General features: G+C 45.1%; 1 protein-coding gene across 1 annotated transcript in view; it reads left to right on the top strand.

Moving 5' to 3' along the window:
* Window positions 1-27568, top strand: part of ANKAR (ankyrin and armadillo repeat containing) — a 210743-nt gene that overhangs the window by 28391 nt on the left and 154784 nt on the right. Inside the window, exons 6-7 of the mRNA XM_030210379.1 lie at window positions 5566-5746; window positions 18081-18303. Coding sequence (XP_030066239.1) covers window positions 5566-5746; window positions 18081-18303 — 404 coding nt within the window. The remainder of the gene's footprint in view (window positions 1-5565; window positions 5747-18080; window positions 18304-27568) is intronic.

Below are 27568 nucleotides of genomic sequence, written 5' to 3' on the forward strand. Positions count from 1 at the left end.
CCGAGTTCCTGGCCCCCTCCCTCTCCTCTGAGTTCCAGGCCCCCTCTCCTCCAAGTTCCATGCCCCCGCCCTCCCTCCCTCTCCTCCGAGTTCCATGCCCCCTCCCTCCCTCCCTCTCCTCCGAGTTCCATGCCCCCTCCCTCCCTCTCCTCCCCTCCGAGTTACAGACCCTCGCGCCTCCCTCCCTCTCTCTCTCTCTCTCTCTCTCTCACCTCCGAGTGGCAGCCCAACCTGCGTTGCACGCCCTCTTCTCCCAGTCTTCTGCCTGCCCCTCACCTTCCTGTGTGCTGCCCAGAATTTAAAAGTTCTTACCTCGGGGTCCGGTGGCAACAGTGAAAGGCGAGCAGGCACAGCGCTTCAGCCTGCCTTTCCTTCTGTCTGTGCTTTGCCTCTGGTCCCGCCCTCATTTCCTGTTTCCGTTGGAGGTGCAAATTATTATATAGGATACTGTGTTTTAGTCAGGCCAGCGGTTTATATTATAACGATTAAATAAACCTTAGGCATGGATTAATGAGACAAAGCCAACATGGATTTAGTCAAGGGAAATCTTGCCTCACAAATCTACTACATTTCTTTGAAGGGGAGAGTAAACGTGGATAAAGGTGAGCCGGTCGATATTATGTATCTGGATTTTCAAAAGACGTTTGACAAAGTGCTTTATGACCAATTCCTGAGGAAATTAGAAAGTGATGGGATAGAAGGTAGTGTCCTATTGTGGATTAAGAACTGGTTAAAATGCAGAAAATAGAGTGTAGGGTTAAATGGACAGTATTCTCAATGGAGAAGGGTAGATAGTGGGGGTCCCCAGGGGTCTGTGCTGGAACCACAGCTTTTTAACATATTTATAAGTGACCTAGAGATGGGAATAACTACTGAGGTAATAAAAGTTGCTGACGACACAAAGTTTTTACAAGTGGTTAAATCACAAGAGGATTGTGAAAAATTGCTAGAGGACCTTATGAGACTGAGAGGCTGGGCATCCAAATGGCAGATGACATTTAATGTAAGTGCAAAATGATATATGTAGGATAGAGGAACCTAAACTATATAACTACACGATGCAAGGTTCCACTGCCCAGGGAAAAGATCTAGATGTCATCATTGATGATACGTTGAAATCCTTAGCCTCACGATGGCTAAGAAAGCAAATAGAATGTTAGGAATTATTAGAAAAGGAATGGAAAGCAAAAAGAGAATCTTATAGTGCCTTTATATCAATTGATCCATGATGCGACAAAACCTTGAATACTGTGTGCATTTCTTTTCACCACATCTCAAAAAAAGATATAGTGGAATTAGAAAAGATACAGAAAATGGCAACGAAAATATGAGGGAAAGCTAAAGAGGGCTAGGGCTCATCAGCTTGGAGAAGAGACAGCTGAGGGAAGATATATGATAGAGGTCTATAAAATACTGGGTAGAGTGGAACTGGTAGACGTGAATCACTTGTTTACTCTTTCCAAAAATACAGGGACTAGGGGGCATACAATGAAACTACGAAGTAGTAAACTTAAAACAAATTGGAGAAAACATTTCTTCACTCGACGTGCAATTAAACTCTGGAATTTGCTGCCAGAGAATGTGGTAAAAGCAGCTTAGCAGAGTTTTTAAAAGGTTTGGATAATTTGCTAAAGAAAAGTCCATAAGCCATTATTAGGATGGACTTGGGAAAATTCTCTGCTGATTTCTAGGATTAGCAATATAAGATCTATTTTACTCTTTGGGGATCTTGCCAGGTACTTGTAATCTAGATTGGCCACTGTTGGAAACAGGATTCGAGGCTCGATGGACCTTCAGTCTCTCCCAGTATGGCAAACATACTTATGTTCTTAATTGGTAGAAAACTATGTAAAAACTGAGGCAGAAAATAAAGAAATTATTACAATCTATAAAAAGAAGAAGAGAAAACATTATGTTCATCACCCCAGGACTGTATTAATAAGGAATATTGTATTATGTATGGGAAAACTAGTTTGAAAAGGTGAATTTTCAAGGACTGTTTGAATAACTGATGGGAAGATATCTTACGCAGCTATGATTGGAAGGTCATTCCACAAAGTTGGACCTGTAATACTGAACATAGAGTCCTGATATATGTCCAAAAACATGTGGCGGAATGAGGGGATTGCCAAAAGATTCTGATCGATGGAACATAAGGTCCGAGCATTAGTGTAGGGTATTAAGTATCAAGATAGAAAAAGAGGTTTATCTGTAATGTTAAGATTTTATAAATGATACGGTCCTTTATAATACTAGGAGGATTGACATGCTTTATAATTGTAACTTTAAACCTGTCATTAAGAAGCTTAAGCATGACTTAATGTTATGCATAAAATATATCATGGAGAGGTAGCATTGTAACCATTGAAAATAAATATTCAGTGGAAAATCTGATTTATTTATGGTTTATTTGGCTTCGTACATGTACACCAAAAGCGGTTTACAAACTAAAAATAAAATGTTAGGAAAAGAATGCCATGCTTTGATATGAGGGAGGGAGGAAAAATATTCATCACAGGGTCCTTTACGTCCTATGTCACTGAACATTGAAAGCCTGTTGAAAAAAGTGAGTTACCTTCTAAGTAGCCTTGACGTGTTTGAAAACATTAGTCTCAGTCTAGAGAGTTTTGAGTCAAATTAAGATTCTGCCTGTAACTACAATATCAAAGTGAATCACACTAGTCTGATTTTAAACAGAGAATGTCCAACATAATGATCTTAGATTAGCTTCTACCAACACATAAAAAATGAAGCCACTAAAAGTTGTCCAACATCTTTATAGATTTATGCATATTTTAGCCAGACAGTATATTTAAGTGTGAAATCTGAAATTTTTGCCTAAGTTTACATGGATAGTTTATCCATATAAAGTTACCTTTGTTCTTTCTGCATACGTGTTTGAAGACATAAGCTTTCTACATGTGTGTTTGAAGACACAAGCTATCTGGAGACTTGCTGAATTTTGCTGTTCTCTGTATAACTTTAGGTCCTGTCTCTGGACTGCCCCCAAAACTTGCCCCACATTAAACACCCAGTTTTTGGCAATGTAATGACTAACCCAGTCAAAAGCTATGAATGTTTTAGAAAGTGTGGGGGGGAGGGGGAGAGAACCATTATGTGGCCAGCAGCCAGTGTTGGCAACATAAGGACTTTGTAATGTAACCTTTATTGAGATAACTTTTTCCTTTAGGATTTGCTCTTCATCAAGTACTCCCTATATCGGTAAATAGAATGCATTATAAGTCCTTCAGGCTTAGATTTTTAAAGTTGATTGGAGAAACAGGTGCTTTTCAAGTCAGAGAAAGGAAGTTTAGTGGTGCCACATAATATGCATGAGTGGAAGAATGATATTCAGTGCTATATAGCTCAACCTAACCAGTTAAGTTAGACTGCACTAATAGCAAGTCTATAGCTATTGAGATAACTTTATCTGGAAATCTTTAGCCAGTTATGTACAACAGAAGCTTAATATATGGTTAAATTATCCAGATAATTTTATCTCCCAAGTGTCTAAATTTGAAGAATTTATTCCTTCACTGAGGTTTTGAAGTTTTAGGCACCTAAATTTAGGGATCCTTTTACAAAGACATTTGAGTGTTTTTAACGCACGCTAAAAATAAGCGTGTGCTAAACACTAGAGACACCCATATATTCTAGGTGTTGGCATATATGTGTATGTTAGCATTTCAGTGCTGACATTTAGATGGGGCTCATTTTCAAAGCACTTAGCCTTCCAAAGTTCCATAGAAACCTATGGAACTTTGGAAGGCTTTGAAAATATGATCTGCCATTTTACAAACCTACATGTCTATATTTTCCCAATTAGGTTTTAAGCCCACAATCATTTGGCACTATCAAATTTTTTTTTTTTTTGGGGGGGGGGGGAGGTGGAAGGGCTAGACAAAAACACTGGGGGATTAAGGGGACCACCTTCCCTAATCCCTCCTGTAGATCACTGCCCAAAATTAGCACCCTTACAAAATCCAGACATCCTCAGGAGGAGGTGTAAATCTTGGAGATAAATATACATCGTGAATAGGGCTTCTAAAATTGCAATGGGTGGGGCCTTCACATGGGCTGGACTAACACAAGCATAACTTGTAGAATGCTATAAATTATGCTTGTACCTACGGCTGCTAGGTGCTAACACATCAAGAGGGTCTTTTACTAAGGCGCGCTTGCGTTTTTAGCGCGCACTAAAAATAGGAGCGCACTAAACGTTAGAGACACCCATAGGAATACATTGGGGTGTCTAACATTTCGCGCGCACTAAAAATGCAATTTCATCTTAGTGAAAGACCCCACAAGTCTGTGACTGGCATAATTGTTTGTGCCTAACTGTTAAGCACGTATATACCTGATTAGGCTAGCATTCTATAAAGGAAAGGGTCTCCTCTGAGGCTTATAGTAGAAAGAAATAACAACTGCTGAAAATGTTACTTCTGGGGGCGGGAGAGGTCTATGCAATAAAAATTCTGTGTAAAATATTTGAAAATTCTCCAGAATTCTGCAGTTTATTTGCTCATATAACAGAATATAATCATAATCTTGAAGTTGTCATTGATAGTTAAATACAGAAAAGTTATTATTCAGACATACAATTTTTTGTACAGTGTTTCTTATTCATAAGGACTGGCTCCTCATCAGCCCATCACTATCACCCTCAACCAGGCTCCACACCCTCACCCATTCGGCTGTCTATACTGTCCCCAGTTGTCTCCTATGGGTCTCCCTTTGACTTGAACCCCTCCAAAGGCTTACCTTTGGTCAGTCCCGTAGCACACTTATTTTCAACATTCTCCCTTCTTTATCTCCAGCACACCCAGGCTCAACCCTCCAGTTTTCTCTTTCCCTTCCAGATCTGACTCCCTTGAACTTAGTTCTCTTCCCTCGACCTCTAAACTTTTTCTCTAGGCTTGTTTTCCCCTAGCAAAACTCCCAACTTTCTCATCCTCTGTTCCACCCCCAAGTCTTCAACCACACCCCAGCTCGCTCTCTCTCTCTCTCTCTCTCTCTCTCTCTCTGTCTGTCTTCTCTCTTTTGACCTCCAGCAAGACTCCTAACTTTCTTCCTGCCTCCATCCTACAAGACCCTCAACTCTCCCATCTTGTTCCCCTGCACAACTTTTTCTCTTATCTGGTCCAACTCCCCCTCCCCAATCTCAGCTCCAGCAGACCTTCTTTATTCTCTTTGGGCTGGGAAAACCCATACACTGAAGCTTCTTATCTTCCTGGCAACCATGTTCCTTCCACCTCCTTTTGGCCCATATGGCTGACTATGCTCACAGTCCATGCCCTGAAATCTGCAGTGCAAATATGGATTTCTGTGCAGCAGGGAATTCTGTGCAAACTCTGCATTGTAGAGTTGTGCAAAATTTCCCCAAGAGTAAAATGTTCTGTGTATTATAGTTCTAATTAATGATTTCTTAACAGAAATGTTTTTCATTCATTTTTCACCGCTGGGCAACACCTCAAGGTGAGCATTGACAGAAACATTCTATTACATGTGATTGTCTCCTGTATGTAGAGAAGAATAAATAGTTAGTATCTCACATTTTCATTACAGGTACTATGTGATCTCAATTCACCTTGAAAGCTTTTATCAACCAATGAACAAAAGCCAGTGGTGGGGAGCCATAAATGTAATGATGGACACATTGAAACCCAAAAGGCTTCCCCTAAGTGACATACAATTGCATGATCAGGTCAAGAAAAGATTTGGTTACAAAAAAGCCATTAAATGCAAGGTATCTTACATTCTACAGTAGTTGATTTTCCTGCAGATCTGGAAGGTATAAGGGGAAGGTATTGTGGATGTTGAAACTGCATTTTGCGTAACCATGGGAATGGAAATGGGCAGAACCTCTGACTAGAGAGCTGCACGGGAACGGGGTCCACAGGAATCCCGCGGAACCCGCGGGATTCCCACAGGGACGGGGGCAGTTCCTGCGGGGTTCCCACGGGGATAGAAGCAGTTCTGCGGGGTTCCCGCGGGGACGGAGGCAGTTCCTGCAGGGTTCCCATGGGGATGGAAGCAGGTCAGCGGGATTCCCGTGAAAGTATAAGCTACACCTGCACCAGCCTCTCATCTACTGAATACCAAGTCCTTTGAATGCTGTCTCCTCCTCTTTCTCTTCTTCCTTGCTTTAATAGCACAAATGTGGAAAGTCTTCCATTAAGGAGGTGGTAGAGTCACAAATGATGACGGAATTCGAAAAGGCATGGGATGAACACAAAGGATCTCTAATTAGAAAATGGAAGTTATATAAAACCTAACCTTAAATGGCTGCATGTGTGTGGATGTGTCAAGTGACGCTTAGATGGCGACTCTGGCTGTGATGAACTAGGGCTGATACCTGGCAGACTTGTATGGTCTGTGTCTCATATATGGCAATCTGGTTTATGATGGGCTGGAAAGGGCTTAGACAGCAACTTCAGTGGCTGGAATATGAGGACAGTGCTGGACAGACTTTTACGGTCTGTGTCCCACAAATGAGAAGACGAATAGACTGGAGTGGGCTTCAACGGCAATTCCAGTAGTTGTAACATAAGGATAGGGCCAGATAGACTTCTGTGGTCTTTGTTCCAGAAACACGAAAGAAAGACCATAATCAAGTATATAATATCACACTCGTTGATTTAATGATGAATTGATAATGAGCGTGACTATTGGGCAGAGTGGATGGACCGTTCAGGTCTATTTGCTGTCACTTACTATTACTATTAATCCTCTTGGCTCCCAGGCTGGTGCACAGACCTCAGCTCTGACACAGGCACGAGAATCAGATGTCACCTGACCTACTGGCGCGTGCATATGGCGACCTCTCAGCACACAATGCCAGTGAATCAGAGACAAATCTTACATGTGCGCACCAGAGTGTTCCAAGTTCCAACTTCCGGTCCTTCCTTGCCTACAGTGCTGTGGCTCAAATCCAGAGACAGACTGAGGGAGCTGACTGGAATTTTCTTTTATGTACCATTAAATTTTACGGGGATGGGTGGGGATGGGTTAAATTCTTGCGGGGATGGGTTAAAGTTTTGCGGGGATGGGTAAGATTCCAGCAGGGACGGGCGGGGATGGGTAAGATTTCTGTCCCTGTGCAACTCTCTACCTCTGACTTATCAAAATGAATAGTCCCACATCAAAAGCCAACATTGTTATTGAATACTGACATCTCAGCCAGGGCAGCTGGCAGTTCGTTTCCATGCCTATCACATATAGAGGAAATATGTAGGAGAGAGTTTGTGGAAACACTTATATACTGAAGATGGGGTAGGGTCTCATAACATTAAACACGGCTACTATTCACTTCACTCCCGTGGTGAATCTATGCTCGTGTATCACGTTCTAATCATCGACTCATGTGTTACGCTCTGCTACACTTCTCCAGGATGGGTTGGTTTCTGTTTCCTAACCTAGCAGCCGTCATCCGGGTTGGATCATGGACAGCAGCCATCTTGGCTAGCTCAGGAGGGGGCAGCCATCTTGCAGTAACGAGGTCAGGAAGGAAGCCCATATTTGGATGTAGGCACTTCTGCTGATGGGGGCAGCCATCTTGGAACAGCTGCTCATGGTTGAGCCTAATTCCTGCTCTATTTAAAGCCCTGTTTCCAGGCCTTCCATGCTTCGGCTTCTATTCGCTTAGAGGTTGTGGTCTTCATCTGTTCCAGTGTTTTCCTGTATTCCTGACCTTGGATTGTTTACTGACCACGCGTTGTGTTGCTGCCTGCCCAGACTTTCGGATTGCTCTCTGTTTTGCTGCTTCACTGACTCTTTGCTCCTGGACTGTGTCTGCCTGCCTGCCAGCCTGGTCAGCGGTTGTGCAACCCCGCTGGTTCCAGAAGTCCTGGTGGCCGCCTTCACCTGGGGGCTCAACTCCCAGGGAACGGTGGTCGCTCCCCAGGTGAAGCTAGGGGTTGTCTGGCTGCCTGATCGAGTGCGGTGCCACTTCATCTTCGCCGTGCTCAGTCGGGGCAGAAGGGCTCACATTCACCAGGTCATAACAGTAAGCCGAAGCCATGAGCTCGCCAGACAGGTCTGAGCTGTCTCACCTGGCTCAGGTTCTCCACCAGCAGCAGGAGCAGCTAACCCGCCTGTTCAGTACCTTGCAGGAGGTCTGCAGTCAGCTACCAGGGCTCCAGCGGCAAGTGGCCGCGATTCTTCCAGTCCCAAGAGTGGAGACTTCTGCCGCACGTCTGCGACTTCCAGAGCCACCTCGCTTTGACGGTACTCCCGCAGCTTGCCAGGGGTTCCTGAACCAGTGTCAGATCCTGTTTGAGCTGCAACAGGAGGCTTTCCCATCTGACAAAATAAAGGTGACCTACATCATCTCTCTGCTTTCCGGTGCCGCGCTGGCTTGGGCGTCCCCGCTATGGGAACAGCGGAGTCTGGTTCTGGCAAACCTGGAGGAGTTCTTGCGGCAGTTCCGGATGGTATTCGACGTTCCTGGTCGACCTTCTTCTGCCTCTGGGGAGCTGCTGCGGATCCAGCAGGGCTCCAGGTCAGTTGGGGCGTATGCTGTCCGGTTCCGTACCTTGGCTGCGGAACTCAGGTGGAACCAGGAGGCCTTAACGGCCATTTTTTGGCAGGGGCTGGACGGCCAGATAAAAGATTAATTGGCCGGCCGAGAGATTCCCGCTACTTTGGACGCCCTTATTGCACTCTGCACTAGAATTGATATCCGGTTCCAGGAGCGAGCCCAGGAGAGGGTCATGCAGCCGGCAGCACAGGGATCCAGAGGCCTTCCCCGTCGCCCCGAGATGCCCCGGTCCTTCGAAGAGGGTTCAGAAGGAACCAAGGAGGAACCCATGGTATTGGGGCGGCATCGCCTGTCCAAGAAGGAGAGGGCCCATCGTCTCCAGAACCGGTTATGCCTATACTGTGGGCAGGCCGGACACTTCACGGGCTCCTGTCCAAACAAGCCTGGGAGATCGGGAAACGCTCCGGCCCGAGCCCTATGAAGGGGGTGGCTCTGGACCGGCTGTCTGCCCTTCCGGACAACTTGCTCTGTGTTCCCATATGGCTCCAAGGAGAGGGTTTCCAGGCTCATACTAGGGCCTTGCTAGACTCTGGGGCCGGAGGGAACTTCATCGATGCCGAATTCCTGTTGCAGCTAGGTGGCTCCATGGTGCCCTGTCAACCGGAGCTCAGGGTCACCTCCATCCAGGGGAATAGTCTTCCTCGAACCATCACCTGGATCACCTCACCCCTGGGTCTACAGGTGGGGGCGTTACATCAGGAGAAGATCCAGTTCCTGGTTCTTGCCCGAGCCATTCACCCGGTGATCCTTGGACTGCCTTGGCTCTGACTACACACTCCTGTTATTGACTGGGCCACCGGGGAGATCGGGAAATGGGGTTACCGATGTGTCGAGCACTGTCTCCAGCAGGTCAAGCCACCTTTGCCGCTCTGCTCAGCTAAGCTGCAGACCCCACAGGAAGGTTCGCCCATGCTGCTGGAGAACTACCAGGAATTCCGTGACGTGTTCAGTGCTCGGGCGGCTGACATGCTGCCCCGCCATCGGTCTTTCGATTGCGCCATAGACCTACTGCCTGGATCCAACCCACCTAGGGGGCGCCTTTACACCTTGTCCCGGGAGGAGTCCCGAGCCATGAGGGAGTATATCCAGGACAATCTTCGCAAGGGGTTCATCCGCGCCTCCACTTCCCCTGCAGGGGCTGGATTTTTCTTCGTCTCGAAGAAGGATGGGTCACTTCGTCCTTGCATTGATTACCGAGGATTGAATAAAATTACCATTAAAAACCGGTACCCGCTTCCACTCATCCCGGAGCTGTTTGACCGTCTTCAAGGGGCCAAGATCCTTCACCAAGCTGGACCTGCGCGGGGCCTACAATCTTGTACGGATCCGGGAGGGAGATGAGTGGAAGACGGCTTTCAACACCCACGAAGGACACTTTGAATATCGGGTGATGCCGTTCGGTCTCTGCATTGCCCCTGCAGTATTTCAGAACTTTGTGAATTACATTTTCCAGGACTTGCTCTACTCCTCAGTGATCGTCTATCTGGACGACATCCTGATTTTTTCCGCTTCATTGTCACAACATGTTACTCACGTCCGCACCGTGCTCCAGCGCCTCCGGGAACATCGGCTGTATGCCAAGTTGGAGAAATGTTCATTCCACCAACAGAGTTTGCCTTTCCTGGGATATATCATTTCCTCCACCGGGTTACAGATGGATCCCGGTAAATTGACAGCGATCCGAGACTGGCCGGTGCCTCAGGGTCTGCGGGCTTTGCAGAGGTTCCTGGGGTTTGCGAACTACTACCGGCAGTTCATCCAGGATTACTCTCTCATCATGGCTCCTCTGACGGCCCTCACGAGGAAGGGGGCCAATGCAAAGAATTGGACGCCGGAGGCTTTCTCTGCATTCTCCACATTGAAGAAGGCCTTCCTCTCTGCCCCGGTACTCCGCAGTCCGGATCCTACTCAGCCTTTCCTGGTGGAAGTGGACGCCTCATCCCTGGGAGTAGGGGCAGTTCTCTCTCAGACATCGGCATCCGGGAAAAAACATCCCTGCTTGTTCTTCTCCCGGAAGTTCACCCCCGCAGAGCGAAACTACACGGTGGGGGATCGGGAGCTTCTGGCGCTCAAACTAGCTTTTGAGGAATGGCGATACTTACTAGAGGGAGCAGCACATCCAGTAACTGTAATAACCGACCACAAGAACCTGCTCTATTTGCAAAATGCTACCAGACTGAATCCTCGCCAAGCCTGGTGGTCTCTGTTCTTTGCCCGGTTTGACTTCCGTCTGATCTTCAGACCAGGGGAAAAGAATGTCCAGGCGGATGCCCTGTCCCGCAGCTTCGAGGCTCCCGAGGACCAGGAGGAGCCCTACCCAATGTTGAATCCAGCATGCATTCCCTCCATGCCCGGGGCCAGTGCCACCTGCCAGAAGGCCGTTCCTGTGAGGCTTCGTAGGAAGGTGCTGCGCTGGGGGCACGCTTCCGAATTTGCTGGACACTTCGGGTTCCACAAGACCCTACATCTGATCTCTCGATCGTATTGGTGGCCCCGGATGGCGCAGGATGTTCTACAATACGTATCTACCTGTCCAGTGTGCGCCCGAACTAAATCTTCACATCAAAAGCAGTGGGGGCTGATGCAGCCCATGCCGGTACCACAGCAGCCATGGGAGGACCTGTCCATGGATTTTATCACCGACCTGCCACCCTCGCAGGGCAACACAGTCATTTGGGTGGTGATCGACCGGTTCTCCAAGTTGGCCCACTTCATTCCTATGAAGGCTTTGCCCACTGCCGCTACCCTGGCCGCAAACTTCATCACACACATCTTCCGGCTCCATGGACTGCCTCAGAGGATCATTAGTGACCGAGGCTCGCAGTTTACCTCGCGCTTCTGGAAAGCTTTGTGTTCAGCTTTTGGGGTTACCACTTTATTCTCGTCTGCATATCACCCCCAGACCAATGGTATGGTGGCGCGGGTCAACCAGACGGTGAAGGCGTTCCTTCGGGCATACTCTAACCAGCGCCAGGATGACTAGTCTACGCTGCTACCCTGGGCTGAGTTTGCCTATAATAACAGTCTGCATTCGGCCTCCCGGACGACACCTTTCAGCACCATCTATGGATGCCACCCGCGTCTACCTCCTCCAATTACCCCTGCAGAAGTTCCACCTCAGGTGCAGTCCACCGTCTGTTCCTTTCAGGAAGCTTGGAGGAAGGTCCAGGAACAGTTACGACGAGCCGCGGTCAAGGCCAAGGAGACCTATGACCGTAGAAGACAAGCGGCTCCCACATTCCTGCCGGGAGAAAAGGTTTGGTTGAGCACCCGATACCTGAAACTGCGGCTCCCATCTCTGAAGTTTGCTCCGGTTCATTGGACCTTTTGCCATACGATCCAGGATAGGAGCAGTGACTTACCGACTACACTTACCCGGTCAACTCCGGGTGCACAATGCTTTTCATGTGTCCCTCCTGAAACCTTTCCGCAGGTCAAAGTGGCATCCTGAACCCAAGAAGGTGGTCGTGCCTGAGAGTGATCCAGATCCAGAGTATGAGGTGGATCGCATCCTGGATTCCAAGCGTTGTGGAAGGAAGTTGTACTATCTCCTCGCCTGGAAGCATTTTGGACCAGAGGATAACTCCTGGGAGCCGGCGGACAATGTGCATGCTCCAGATCTGATCCGGGAGTTCCATGCTCATCATCATCCTGCTAAGCCCAGACCGAACCGGTGAGGGGGAGATCTTTCCAGAGGGGGTACTGTTACGCTCTGCTACACTTCTCCAGGATGGGTTGGTTTTTGTTTCCTAACCTAGCAGCCGTCATCCGGGTTGGATCATGGACAGCAGCCATCTTGGCTAGCTCAAGAGGGGGCAGCCATCTTGCAGTAACGAGGTCAGGAAGGAAGCCCATATTTGGATGTAGGCACCTCTGCTGATGGGGGCAGCCATCTTGGAACAGCTGCTCATGGTTGAGCCTAATTCCTGCTCTATTTAAAGCCCTGTTTCCAGTCCTTCCATGCTTCGGCTTCTATTCGCTTAGAGGTTGTGGTCTTCATCTGTTCCAGTGTTTTCCTGTGTTCCTAACCTTGGATTGTTTACTGACCACGCGTTGTGTTGCTGCCTGCCCAGACTTTCGGATTGCTCTCTGTTTTGCTGCTTCACTGACTCTTTGCTCCTGGACTGTGTCTGCCTGCCTGCCAGCCTGGTCAGCGGTTGTGCAACCCCGCCGGTTCCAGAAGTCCTGGTGGCCGCCTTCACCTGGGGGCTCAACTCCCAGGGAACGGTGGTCGCTCCCCAGGTGAAGCTAGGGGTTGTCTGGCTGCCTGATCGAGTGCGGTGCCACTTCATCTTCGCCGTGCTCAGTCGGGGCACAAGGGCTCACATTCACCAGGTCATAACATCATGCCACCCCCGTCCTATGTTATCAATCTACAATCAAGTTATCATACTATATTGTATATACTCATAAGACACTTAGCTTGACAGGCTGCTACGTTCTTCTATACCTGGTGTATCTGTATGCCCCAACAGGTGCCTGTTTCACAACGCTTCATCAAAGGGGACTTTTACACCAGTCAGCCTAAAAAAATACACAAGCGTGTCTCAAATAAACCATCAAACTAAAGCGTTTCAACAAAATTATATCTCGGGTAACAAACTTACTGTTAAGTGCCTCATCGTCGCTAATCTCTGTGTTTGAAAATGGCGGTTACGCAAGTTTTTAACTAACAGTATACCCGGAAACAGCTGTTACTGAAATCCTTTACTCATCACGCAAACTAGTGCTCTACAAGAAACATCCCCACTGCAAATATGTATTGAGACCTCTTGGTTCCACCGTATCTAGTTGGTGTATCCAAAAGGCCTCACGTTTCTATTGAAGTCACCACCTCTGTCTGACTGCTCCACTTTCTCTATGACTTTACATTTAAGATCTTCAAACGATACACCAACTAGATACGGTGGAACCAAGAGGTCTCAATACAGATAATTGAAAATAAAATAACTTGTATATCATAATCATCAATTTAAATAAACATTGATCTTGTAGCCAATGGAGTTCTGTAAGTAATAGACAAGCACTCTCCCATCTACTTTTCCCCATAAGAAGGCTTGCTGCTGTATTCTGAACAATTTGCAATTGTTTTAACAGTTTACCCGTAACCCTAGAACACAGCATGTTTCAATAGTCCAACAAACTCATCAGAAGTGCCAAAAATTCCAAAAAAGGTTGTAGTTGTCTAATCAGTCTAAATTTCCTAAAAGCTCTTTCGCAGTCTGTCCTTGACCTATCCTTTCTTTTTCAATAATCACTCCTAACCCCTTGACCTTATCTACCATGGGATGATCTCACTTCCTATTTCAACTTTGGCCCTAATCTGTTCCAAGGAAATGTTACCCAGTCCCAGACATGTAGCCTTACATACATTAATTTTTAATCCGTTCCTCTCTAACAATTCCTTCACCTTAGATAAACACAAATGTAGTCTAGACTTCACCATATAGGATCACTTAGTGGCTTATCTGTCTAGCATGAAAGTAGTGATTCTTAAGTGTCACCTAAATAGGATTTTAGAGATTGCTAGGGAGGAGACAGTTCTGGATACCAATGACATTGGAAGGTCATTGGTATCCAGAACTAAAAGAGCTGTGGTGCGCCTCTACTGAAAAAGAGCTCACTGGACCAGGACACGCTCAAAAACTATCGACCAGTCTCTAACCTTTCTTTCCTGGCAAAACTTGTAGAATGGACTGTCTGCAATCAACTCAACGACTGGCTAATTGAAAGTAATTGGCTAGACCCATGTCAATCTGGCTTCAGACATGAGTACAAAACAAAGACAGTTCTTGTGTCCTTTCTTGATGAACTTCACAGAAACTGTGAAAGGGGATCTTCCTCGATACTAGTGTTTCTTGATTTCTCGGCAGCCTTCGATACCATGGATCATAATATCATGCTTACAAGACTGGCAGAAACAGGTATCAATGGCACAGTACTTGGTTCAAATCCAGTCAGATAGACAACAATCAGTTCTGTACAGCAACAGCACATCATCACCTTGGGCACTGGACTGTGGGGTGCCACAGTCATGCATACTGTCTCCCATTCTATTCAGTGGCGTAGCTATGTGGGGCCACAGGGGCCTAGGCCCCCCAAATTTCCTCTGGGCCCCTGGTTTTGCTGGCAGGGGTCCCCAGCGCCACCACGTTGTCTGCCCTGCTCTGTCTTCCTCTTATGACTGGCACATTCCTTTTAGTGAAACTGAGCATGCTCAGTTTCACTAAAAGGATCGTGCAGGACATGAGAGGAAGACAGAGCAGGTAACGTGGCGGTACCAGAGACTGGCGGTGGACAAGGCTTCAGCTGGTGGGGGTTAGGGACCCCCACCAGCTAAGGTATTTACTGCGGCAGTGGGGGGGAGCGGTGGGGGGACGGTGAGGCAGGGGGGGCGGCAGACCAAAATGTGCCCAACTCGGGCTCTGCCCCCCCCCCCCACCACCACTACCACCGTGAGGTCTGACTATTCCCCTGGTTCTATATAATAACTACCTCAAGCCTCTGGCTGAGCTGATTTGGTCAATGGACACAAAATTCTACAACTATGCTGATGATGTGCAACTACTCATACCCATTGAACGAGATCTACCCACAGCTCTGAGTAAACTTACTACCTGCCTAACTGCAACTTAGGAATGGGCAAACAACAACAAACTTTGCCTGAACCCAAATCAAACAGAGATTCTTTGGGTACCAAACACAAGTGGACAAATACTTGACTTCAAAATACCTTTTGGGAGGTATGAACTTCACCTAAAATCACAGGTCAGGACTCTTGGGATACTGCTAGACTCATCGCTCACTCTGATCCCACAAATTCAAACAACCTTCAAAAATAGTCTCTATTATCTACAGCAGCTACGAAATCTCTCTCCATGTATTGAAAAGATGTCTGACCATAATGGTCCATTCCACAATAACATCATTACTAGACCACTGTAATGCCCCGTACACTGGCCAAACCAAAAGAGTTTGTATCAGCTCCAACTAATTCAGAATGCTGCAACACGACTGATAGAAGGCTGAAAGTGGCATGACCACATCACACCTTCCTGCAAAAGCTACATTGGCTACCAGTACCTCTTACAGGGCTAAATTTAAAACTCTATGTTTGATTTTCAAGGCCAGAGTACTTAAAGAATAAGTTAGCCCTTTATACACCTTTAAGGCCTCTAAGGTCCTCTCAAGGATCATCACTATCTGTACCTTCGTCAAAAAAATTGTACGATGTGATACCCACCAGCGAGCCCCCGCGCTCTGGAATTTACTCCCAGAAGGGCTACGTATAACTCGAGACTACCTCTACTTCAGGAAGTAGGTTAAAGCCTGGCTCTTCTAAGCCTTTAATATATAGGGTGACTGACAATTCACCTGGACTAGTTTGCTACACACACTGAAACTTAGATTAGTTCCTTCTCTCTTGTTTAACTATACAACGAACTTGCCTTGACTTTAATTAACCATCAAATTATCCCAACTGACTCTATACTACGCATCTTGTTCCCATCATATAACTGCTCTTGGTCCCTCAGCTATATGGTAAGCTGTATTGTAGAAAATCTTTAGCATCATGTCTATGTTAGTTGAATGTTCTAATGCATGCTTATTAAGTGCATCATTAGTATTATGCTAACTTTGTATTATATCTCTGGTATTTGAATTCCAGTTCTGTTAAATGTGTACATTTTTGATACTATTTCACGGTAGTTCTATTATTAGGTTTCACTTTACTGTTTTCAAGTTTACCTCATTTATTGTATTTGTTCTTGATTATTTTACTATTGTTATGCTGTTAACAAAATTATAAGTTTTATGTTAAACTGTACCTACTGTACACCGCCTTGGGTGAATCTCTTCATAAAGGCAGCTAATAAATCCTAATAAATAAATAAAGGTGCAGGAGACAGGGTCTGGAGAATAAAATTAGATTTCTAGGGGAGGAGGGAGGAGAAATGGAACCAGGATCCTGTGTCATGGACTCGAAATCCAGCCACTATAAGGGTGGTTCTGTAACTGTGTGCCCACACTTAGTAGCGTGTCTAAGTGCAGAGGAAATTAACACTTATGCGCACAAGCGCCCTAAGCGTTATTCTATATGGGCGTGCATTAAGTGCTATAGTGGTCAACTGCAAGGGGGCATACATGTAAGTGGAGCGGGAAAGGGACATGAGCCTGACTTCCAAAATACTGTAAGTTGTATGCTCTGATTTTCGCATTAGGTGCACCTGTTTACACTTGGCATCAATCTGGCATACATGGGTGTGCCTACATTTAGATGTGCTGGTGCAGGTTTACGTTAGTAATGAAATCTGGACGCCCAGAAATCATTATCGAATAGGTGTTCCTTGCACTGCATCGGGACACCTACATCTAGGTGCCCCTTTATAGAATTGCCACACATGTGTCATCCTTAATGATGGCCATGAATTGACGCCCCCAGATGCTGCCTTCATAGACATCCCTAGCCCAGCCCTGGTTGACCTGGGTTGTGGAAGACCTGACTCAGGGATCAAACCAGTGACCTTCCACGTTGCACAGGAGTGGCCTAGTGGTTAGGGTGGTGGACTTTGGTCCTGAGGAACTGAGTTCGATTCCCACTTCAGGCACAGGCAGCTCCTTGTGACTCTGGGCAAGTCACTTAACCCTCCATTGCCCCATGTAAGCCACATTGAGCCTGCCATGAGTGGGAAAGCGCGGGGTACAAATGTAATAAAAATTAAAAAAAAATAAACATTTTGTTTTGACACACTTTCTGTGATGGAAATGTGTTCATACTCATTATTTGCATCTCAGATTTCGTTTCAGAGCTAAAAGAGAAAAGAAGCCATATGCAGTTTGGAAATACAAATTGCAGATCAGCCAGTTATTGCCTTTTTCTGAGGATTTTTTTTTTGTAATTATCTACACACTCTGTCGTTACACAGAACAGTGTTTTCCAGTTCCAGCAGTGACTTGCTGCATGCCAGGAACTGGGTTGCAGCCCTGTGTATATTGCTGTACCCATTCAGAATGCAATGTTATGCTATTGACTCAGGGCTCCATGTGGCTCTGAAGATGTTTGAGCCATGCAGTACCCATTATTCCAACGCTGTTCTTACAGTGACTGCCTACAAACATGGGAACGCAGGTACTATTCAGCAAAAAAGTTACTGAGAGCCATGTGTAGTGGCCCAGAATCAACAGCAGTGGGAGTTCGGGATGGGGATCATGTGAGCAATAGGGGTCAAGGAAGGATCTGAATGAGTGAGCAGAGTGCAAGCTGCAGGGACTGAATAGGAGGGTGAGTGTGCTCTGAGGACTGAGGAAGCAAGTGGAACTGAGCAGTAAGGATTAAGAATGTTCTTCTTCCACTGGATTCCAAGAAAAAAATATTTTTTTTCTATTTGGTTCTGAGAAAAGGGTTTGAAAATCAAGGGCATGGAGTACAGTGCAGCAAAGAATTTTACCCAGTGTTCTAGGTATGTCACTGCTATTTTACTGACTCCAGCTGGTTTTACTAAGTGCATCATTAATTCTAGCCTACTTGCATGTCTTTCAGAATTTATCAGTGGGCCTAAAATCAGCAGCTAAGAGAGGACTGGCTGCTGTCTTCCATACCTTCTGTCGCAAGACTCCACTCTCTGGCCTTAATTTCATGGACGAGGCTGGTTATGGTTTTATGCACTATGCAGCTTTGCACAACCGTGTGCCCATTATTGCTCAGCTGGTCAATTCTGGTTTGAGTATAAATCTAAGAAGGCACGAACGGCTTGCAACCCAAGGTAAAGCTGATCAGCATAACTGAAAGTGCTATAATTGTCATCCAAAATGATCACCTATGCAATCATCTCTTCTTATTTCAAAACATGTGTCCAAAAATTATCACAAAAGTAAATACAAAGGGAACTTAAAGTACTTATACAAAATTAAAGAACATAATTATATCTTAATCTCTTACAGTAGCAATGATTTTCATGCCCAGTGGTTATGTGGGATAATAAAGTGTGACTGCAGAAAAAGAGTGGAAGGCACATAGGGCTAGATGCTATATATGGCAATTAAAAATTCCACATGAAAAAACATGTACCTGTATTTCATAGAATAGGCTTAAATTTCCGCACAGTATATAGAATACGCCAAGCACCTCTCCATGCAATCAAATATAGTTGCGGTCATTTATGCCGTATTTTACTTGGTATAAATCCCGATGCGTAAATTAGGTACAGAGTGGGTGTATTCTATAACAAAGCGCATAGATTTTGGAAATGCCCATGCCACACCTTTGACCAGACCCCCATTTCAACTATGTAACTTAGAATTTAAGCGCACCACATTACAGAATACACTTAGCGAGTTGTGTGCGTAAATCTTAATGCCAGTTAGTGCTGATAATTACTTGTTAAAGCAAGTAATAGATGTCCCAAACAGTTATATCTAAGGCAGGAATTCACAGCATATCATCTAATGCGTCTAATACATGGGGATAATCAGATTAAAATGCTTCCCACAACCATATGAACAATGTTGTTCCCTCGCACAGGCGAATTGGTGTGGAGCAAATCCTCATATAAATCCCCTTACTTCTTTTTTCTTTTTATCAATATACATCCATCTTTTATATATCAAAATTGTGCAAATTCACATCAATAAATATATACATCCTTTTTAAACAGTCACTTATCTGTAAAAGGCAGCGATTTAACAGTAACAGGGAACCCCCACCGACATGGCCAAGTTTCGCATAAAGCTTTATCAAGGAAGAGGCTCACGTTTCATCCTGCATCTATCCCTGTATTTCAAAAAATGGCCATTTTTTGAAATACAGGGATAGATGCAGGATGAAACGTGAGCCTCTTCCTTGATAAAGCTTTATGCGAAACTTGGCCATGTCGGTGGGGGTTCCCTGTTACTGTTAAATCGCTGCCTTTTACAGATAAGTGACTGTTTAAAAAGGATGTATATATTTATTGATGTGAATTTGCACAATTTTGATATATAAAAGATGGATGTATATTGATAAAAAGAAAAAAGAAGTAAGGGGATTTATATGAGGATTTGCTCCACACCAATTCGCCTGTGCGAGGGAACAACATTGTTCATATGGTTGTGGGAAGCATTTTAATCTGATTATCCCCATGTATTAGACGCATTAGATGATATGCTGTGAATTCCTGCCTTAGATATAACTGTTTGGGACATCTATTACTTGCTTGGATGATTAGTCCCCACAGTGTGCTATTTGGTGATATTTAATTTAAGATAATTACTTGTTAACATCCAATTGATAGTGCTGCTTATTTTATCATCTCTTTTACTGACCCCCAGGGATCCTCGCTTGGCCTTCCTTCCTCCTTTTTTAATGTATGGAATATAACTGGCCTGGGCTTCCAGGATGGTATTTTTGAACAGCATCTACACCTGATGTAAATTTTTGACCTTCGCAGCTGCTCCTTTTTTTTTTCCCCCACCATTCTTCTCATTTTATAGTCCCCTTTTTGAAAGTTAAATGCTAACGTATTAGGTTTCCTGTGTGTACTTACTCCAGAGCCAATATCAAAGCTGATCATATTATGATCACTGTTATCAAGAGGCCCCTGCACCAGATCATGCACTCCACTAAGGACTAGGTCTAGAAATTTTCCTCCTCTTGATGGCTCCTGTAACCAGCTGCTCCATAAAGCAATCCTTGATTTTGTCAAGTAGTTTTACCTCCCTAGCATGCCCTGATGTTACATTTACCCAGGCAATATCTGGGTAATTGAAATCACCCATTATTATTGTGTTCCCCAGTTTGTTAGCCTCCCTAATTTCTGATAATATTTCTACATCTGTCTGTTCATCCTGGCCAGGTGGACGGTAGTACACTCCTATCACTATCCTTTTCCCCTTTACACATGGAATTTCAATCCGTAGGCTGTCCAAGATGTGTTTTGTGTCCTGCAGAATTTTCAGTCTATTTGATTTAAGGCCCTCCTTAACATACAATGCTACCCCTCCACCAATTCAATCTACCCTATCTCTACGATATAATTTGTACCCTGGTATGACAGTGTCCCTCTGGTTATCTTCCTTCCACCAGGTCTCAGAGAATGCCTATTATATCTAATTTTTCATTTAGTGCAATATATTCGAACTCTCCTATCTTATTTCTTAGGCTGTTTGTTCTTGTTATTTACATCGTGCTCAGCAGTTGACAGTGATAATTTGAAAGCTTTTACCTGCTTTTTATTTAAAGACACCTGATCTACTATGGTCTCTATTGCAACCTTGCTATCGGGACACCCTCTCTTCCCCTGTTTTGGTGATACCTTTGAAAGATACCTTGCATACAACAAAAACAGATTCTAGACCACAGTTTGTGTTTACATTTGCTTAATGAAAAGCAACAACCATGCATGCTCATGATACATATGCCAGACTACAGCTTAGACAAAATAAAAGCTTCCCAGAGCAAGTTTAGTATGCAAGAGTGAAACTTCCCACCCCCCCTTTCACTGCTACCAACTCCATTGAGATGACATAGTTAGAATATCAGTTTCCCAGAAAAATAACACTGAGGCCTGCTTGGAGAAGAACAGAAAAGGTACATTTTAGTTATTAGCTTATTCACTTAACCAGATGTGGAAATTTTCCTGCTTATCCTGTAAAAACAAGGAACATAAAGATTAGCTTATCAGGGGTTCTATTCTAGAATGAATTAGGTTTCAGGAACTTCCTTTTGATGTTTAGTCTCCAGTGTGAAAAATTACACAGAAAGGGAATGCCCAAGCATTCATTAGTTAATGATGTTACATCAGGCATGGCATTTCTGGTGTTTCTAAAACTAATTTGCACAAATGAGGAATTTACAGTGGTGGAAATAAGTATTTGATCCCTTGCTGATTTTGTAAGTTTGCCCACTGACAAAGACATGAGCAGCCCATAATTGAAGGGTAGGTTATTGGTAACAGTGAGAGATAGCACATCACAAATTAAATCCGGAAAATCACATTGTGGAAAGTATATGAATTTATTTGCATTCTGCAGAGGGAAATAAGTATTTGATCCCCCATCAACCAGTAAGAGATCTGGCCCCTACAGACCAGGTAGATGCTCCAAATCAACTCGTTACCTGCATGACAGACAGCTGTCGGCAATGGTCACCTGTATGAAAGACACCTGTCCACAGACTCAGTGAATCAGTCAGACTCTAACCTCTACAAAATGGCCAAGAGCAAGGAGCTGTCTAAGGATGTCAGGGACAAGATCATACACCTGCACAAGGCTGGAATGGGCTACAAAACCATCAGTAAGACGCTGGGCGAGAAGGAGACAACTGTTGGTGCCATAGTAAGAAAATGGAAGAAGTACAAAATGACTGTCAATCGACAAAGATCTGGGGCTCCACGCAAAATCTCACCTCGTGGGGTATCCTTGATCATGAGGAAGGTTAGAAATCAGCCTACAACTACAAGGGGGGAACTTGTCAATGATCTCAAGGCAGCTGGGACCACTGTCACCACGAAAACCATTGGTAACACATTACGACATAACGGATTGCAATCCTGCAGTGCCCGCAAGGTCCCCCTGCTCCGGAAGGCACATGTGACGGCCCGTCTGAAGTTTGCCAGTGAACACCTGGATGATGCCGAGAGTGATTGGGAGAAGGTGCTGTGGTCAGATGAGACAAAAATTGAGCTCTTTGGCATGAACTCAACTCGCCGTGTTTGGAGGAAGAGAAATGCTGCCTATGACCCAAACAACACCGTCCCCACTGTCAAGCATGGAGGTGGAAATGTTATGTTTTGGGGGTGTTTCTCTGCTAAGGGCCACAAGAGTACTTCACCGCATCAATGGGAGAATGGATGGGGCCATGTACCATACAATTCTGAGTGACAACCTCCTTCCCTCCGCCAGGGCCTTAAAAATGGGTCGTGGCTGGGTCTTCCAGCACGACAATGACCCAAAACATACAGCCAAGGCAACAAAGGAGTGGCTCAGGAAGAAGCACATTAGGGTCATGGAGTGGCCTAGCCAGTCACCAGACCTTAATCCCATTGAAAACTTATGGAGGGAGCTGAAGCTGCGAGTTGCCAAGCGACAGCCCAGAACTCTTAATGATTTAGAGATGATCTGCAAAGAGGAGTGGACCAAAATTCCTCCTGACATGTGTGCAAACCTCATCATCAACTACAGAAGACTTCTGACCGCTGTGCTTGCCAACAAGGGTTTTGCCACCAAGTATTAGGTCTTGTTTGCCAGAGGGATTAAATACTTATTTCCCTCTGCAGAATGCAAATAAATTCATATACTTTCCACAATGTGATTTTCCGGATTTAATTTGTGATGTGCTATCTCTCACTGTTACCAATAACCTACCCTTCAATTATGGGCTGCTCATGTCTTTGTCAGTGGGCAAACTTACAAAATCAGCAAGGGATCAAATACTTATTTCCACCACTGTAGGTCAGAACCACATTAGTTCAATACTCAGTGCTAATTAATTAACCTCTCCCCCCCCCCCCCTTTTACAAAGCCCGCTAGTGGCTGCTATACTGTAATGCCGACACAACCCATACACTTTGAATGGGCTGTGTCGGCATTACTGCACTAGCAGCCGCTAGCACGACTTTGTAAAAGGGGGGTGGGGTAAATGCTATGCAAAGCAAACCAGACTCCCTACAGACAACATGCTTAAATTTCAATAACTTAATACAACATTAATAAGTCTGCTCAGATAAGAGTAAATTCCATTAGGAATATAAAGTTCATTTTTTAGCAGACAGATAGGAGAGCAGCGAATCGGATGCAGCCAAACCATCTGTCTATCAAAACAAGCATACTAGCCATAAACCATCATTTTTAAAGCAATTTACCCCAAGGACAAGCAAGGCTATCCTTCTCACTTTACATCTCCAAAATGCCTTTTGGATGAAAAGGAGATTCTTCTCCAGTTACAATTTAAGGTTAGAGGACCGAAGTCCCGCAGGACTCAGAAGGCTTTATTACGTATGCTATACAAACTTCTCCCCCTCCTTCCCAAGTATCCTTTGAAGCTATAAGAATGGAGTAAACTTTTAACAAAGGAATGTGCTTGTTAAAAAGTCTTAGGCGTTAACTGATGTTAAGAAAACAATTCATAATGCTGTATGGTAAGTGTGCACAAGTTATATGAATGCTTTTATTGTACACCATAATCTTATAGGAGCTTTTAGAAATGACTTGAAAGCTTCTAGACAATTTATTCTTTGATCTTAAGTTTATATGGGTCTGATTAGGTCATAGTTGTTTTACAGTTCGAAGCTGATTTATACCTAGAGCTTTAGGAGCATGTCACAGGTGGAACTTGATTTATGGATATAAATGGTAACGTGAACTTATGATGATAAAATACAAATTGATTGACGTTGAGTCTAATGTATTTTTGCAGAGCAACACATGTTAGTAAGAATAATTAAATGGGGAGACTGAAATCTATAGACCAGTAGTTCTTACATAAACACTAAAGGAATATAGTCAAGAAAAAAATGACATAATTATAATAATGCATTCATTATAACTCTCTAATGTTAAAGAGAAAATGCCTCTATGACAACAAGTGACTCAATGCCTTAATAAATGAGCTTGTCAAACTCAAATGATTTTAACCCCAGCCCAGAATGGGAAACACGTCCCCCAATTTCTGCAGACTGAAAACAGAGTTGTAAAGGCAATAACAAATGCAAGCTTTGATTCCCTTCATAAAATGTGCTAGGAGACACTGCCTTCTATACTGATTATGGATCACTCAGTCTATTACTGATTTGTATGACAAGGCTCTACTACATGATGGACAAAAGCTCTAGATGTTATTAAAAAAGTATTTGGCCTTATATTTCTAACCACACCCTAATAAGTCATTCTAAATTAACTAAAACTATAGCAGAGACTATGATCATTTTTCTCTGCAGCATTGTAGATCCTGCCCGATTTACCAGATGTGCCTGGAGCATCTCAGAATTCAGAAATTTACCAATGCCTGTGGGACTAAGTTCTGTTCATCTTTCGTTTCGATAATACGGTTCGAGCCGGCCAAATGTCAGAGATGGCCGGGTTTGAGATGGCTGGCATCGGTTTTCGCCGATAATGGAAACCGAGGCTGGCCATCTCAAACCCGGCCAAATCCAAGGCATTTGGTCATGGGAGGGGCCAGCATTTGTAGTGCACTGGTCCCCCTCATATGCCAGGACACCAACCCGGGTACCATAGGGGGCACTGCAGTGGACTTCAAAAATTGCTCCCAGGTGCATACCTCCCTTACCTTGGGTGCTGTGGCCCCTAAATCCCCCCCAAAACCCACTCCCCACAACTCTACACCACTACCATAGCCCTTATGGGTGAAGGGGGGCACCTACATGTGGGTACAGTGGGTTTTGGGTGGGTTTGGAGGGCTCAGCACTTGCCACCACAAGTGTAACAGGTAGGGGGGGTGGGCCTGGGTCCACATGCTTGAAGTGCACTGCACCCACTAAAAACTGCTCCAGGGACCTGCATACTGCTGTCAGGAAGCTGGGTATGACATTTCAGGCTGGAATAGAGACTGGCAAAAGTTTTTTTTTTTTTGGGTGGGAGGGGGTTGGTGACCACTGGGGGAGTAAGGGGAGGTCATCCCCCATTCCCTCCGGTGGTCATCCGGTCAGTTGGGGCACCTTTTTGAGGCTTGGTCGTGAAAAAAAAGGGACCAAGTAAAGTTGGCCAAATGCTCATCAGGGCCGGCTTTCTTTTTTCCATTATCGGGCGAAGCTGGCCATCTCTTACGCACGCCCCCGTCCCGCCTTCTGTATCCTGCTGACACGCCTCCTTGAAGTTTGGCTGGCTCCGCGACGGACTGTAGTTGAGGCCGGCCAAAATCAGCTTTTGATTATGCCGATTTCGCCCGACTTGAGAGATGGCTGGCCATCTCCCGATTTGTGTCAGAAGATGGCCAGCGATCTCCTTCGAAAATAAGCTGGATAGTAACATAGTAAATGACAGCAGATAAAGACCTGTACGATCCATCCAGTCTGCCCAACAAGATACTTTATATGTATACCAGAGTTTGATTTGTCCTTGCCTTTCTCAGGGCACAGACCGTAGAAGTCTTCCCAGCACTGTTCTTGTACATCATATTAAGTTTTTATTCAGAGGTAAGGGAAGGGAGAAAAGAAAAACAATTTTTTTTTTTGCTCTGAGTGAAATATAAGCTGGGGAATTGGTTGTGAGCGGTTTTTGGTGCCATTTGCCTTATGAGAGTGATTTTAGAATGCGAGTGTATGTTATTGAGGGTGGTGCCAGGGAGTCTGAAAGGAGGTTGGTTTGCTTCCTCTCTTTTCCTTCCCAACTGGGATCTTTAAGATTCTGGGGTACTGGTAGTTTGACGATATATTGATGGGAAAGGGATTGATTTACAGATGATACAGAATACTGCAGCGCTTGTGATCTGCAGGGCTTCAAAATACGATAGAATTACACTGCTTTTGTTCCAACTTCACTGGCTTCCAGTGGAAGCCAGAATAAAATTTAAAATCCTTACATTGACTCATAAAGCTTTATATTTACTAATTCCATCGTATCTATCAAATCTTATTTTGCCTTATTCACCTAGGCAAACACTTCGTTCACTCACAGATAATAGATTGATTATCCCATCGCCACAGAAGGCTAGATGGGAGTCTACTAGAAATTCAGCTTTCTTTTTTCTGGCCCCTTCTCTCTGGAATTGTCTTCCAAAACACCTTAGACTGGAGGAGGCCTACATTCAGTTTCAAAAATTTTTGAAAACATACTTATTTCAGGATACGTTTGAAGATAATCTGCGATAAAAGGCATTATTTGGTAGGTTGTATTAAATATGCAGAACACTTATATGCCATTTATGTACTTGTTGTGACTGGCTGTTTAGTAAGAATCGGTTTTTATCTTTTAAGAATGGTGGTTTTAGTTTTGCTTTCCTATCTATTCGATGGAGTTCTTTATGTTTGTTTTATTATTCTATTTTAACATGTAAACCGTTTTTGTTTTGTAACCACAATTTAAAACGGTATAGTAAAATGAATAAACGATAAACAACGATTGGAAAGGAGTGCTTTGGGGCTTTGGTTGTGGTAGTGGGTGACGATATGCGGATTTCATTCTTTTTGTATTTTGTTAAAGTGGAGACTATGGTGAATGTTCATGTTATTCTGAGCGATCTCCTTGGGTATGAACGTGAGCTGTTGTGGGGGTTATTAGATTATGACAACTGATAGTGGAGGAGTGGCCTAGTGGTTAGGGTGGTGGACTTTGGTCCTGGGGAACTGAGTTCGATTCCCAGCACAGGCAGCTCCTTGTGACTCTGGGCAAGTCACTTAACCCTCCATTGCCCCATGTAAGCCGCATTGAGCCTGCCATGAGTGGGAAAGCGCGGGGTACAAATGTAACAAAAAAATAAAATATCAAAATTCTCACACTCAGGGCCGGTCTTAGGCAGAGGCGACCGAGGCGGCCGCATAGGGCCCTGCGCCTAAGGGGGCCCCGCGCTTCAACTCTGCCTCGTGCCTCCGCTCTGACCTTTCCTCCCGCTCGCCTCGGACGACCCGTTAGACCGCATCAAAATCAGTCATGAATGAATGATGATCCCATTCCCGCGGCTCGGCCGCTCCGCTCCAACTCCAAGCCTCCCGGCACCACTGGCGTGGCACCTACCCCCGGCTTGGGCCCGCTGTCTGTCTGAGCCTGCCGTCAGCTGCTCCCGAGTCCCCGAACCCTGGCGTCGCGCGACAGTAAACTTTGCAGTGATGGCCCCGCCCCCCCCCCAACGGCGACAGCCAGTTGTAGCGCGATGGCTCACCTCCAGGCTCCAGCAGCTTTTCACTTCCCGCTCAATGTCCCGCCTTCTGCATGTATTTCCTGTTTCCGCGAGGGCGGGAGTCACTGAGCGGGAAAAGCTGGAGCCAGGTCCAAGGTGGTGAGCCATAGTCGCTGACTGTGGTGCGAGAGCCTGCGAGGGAGAGCTGAGCACGTGCAGACTCCTCGTGGTCTGGAGCCGAGTGAGGCAGGCAGCGAGCAAAG

Source organism: Microcaecilia unicolor, chromosome 7, assembly GCF_901765095.1.
Source record: "Microcaecilia unicolor chromosome 7, aMicUni1.1, whole genome shotgun sequence".
Classification (NCBI taxonomy): domain Eukaryota; kingdom Metazoa; phylum Chordata; class Amphibia; order Gymnophiona; family Siphonopidae; genus Microcaecilia; species Microcaecilia unicolor.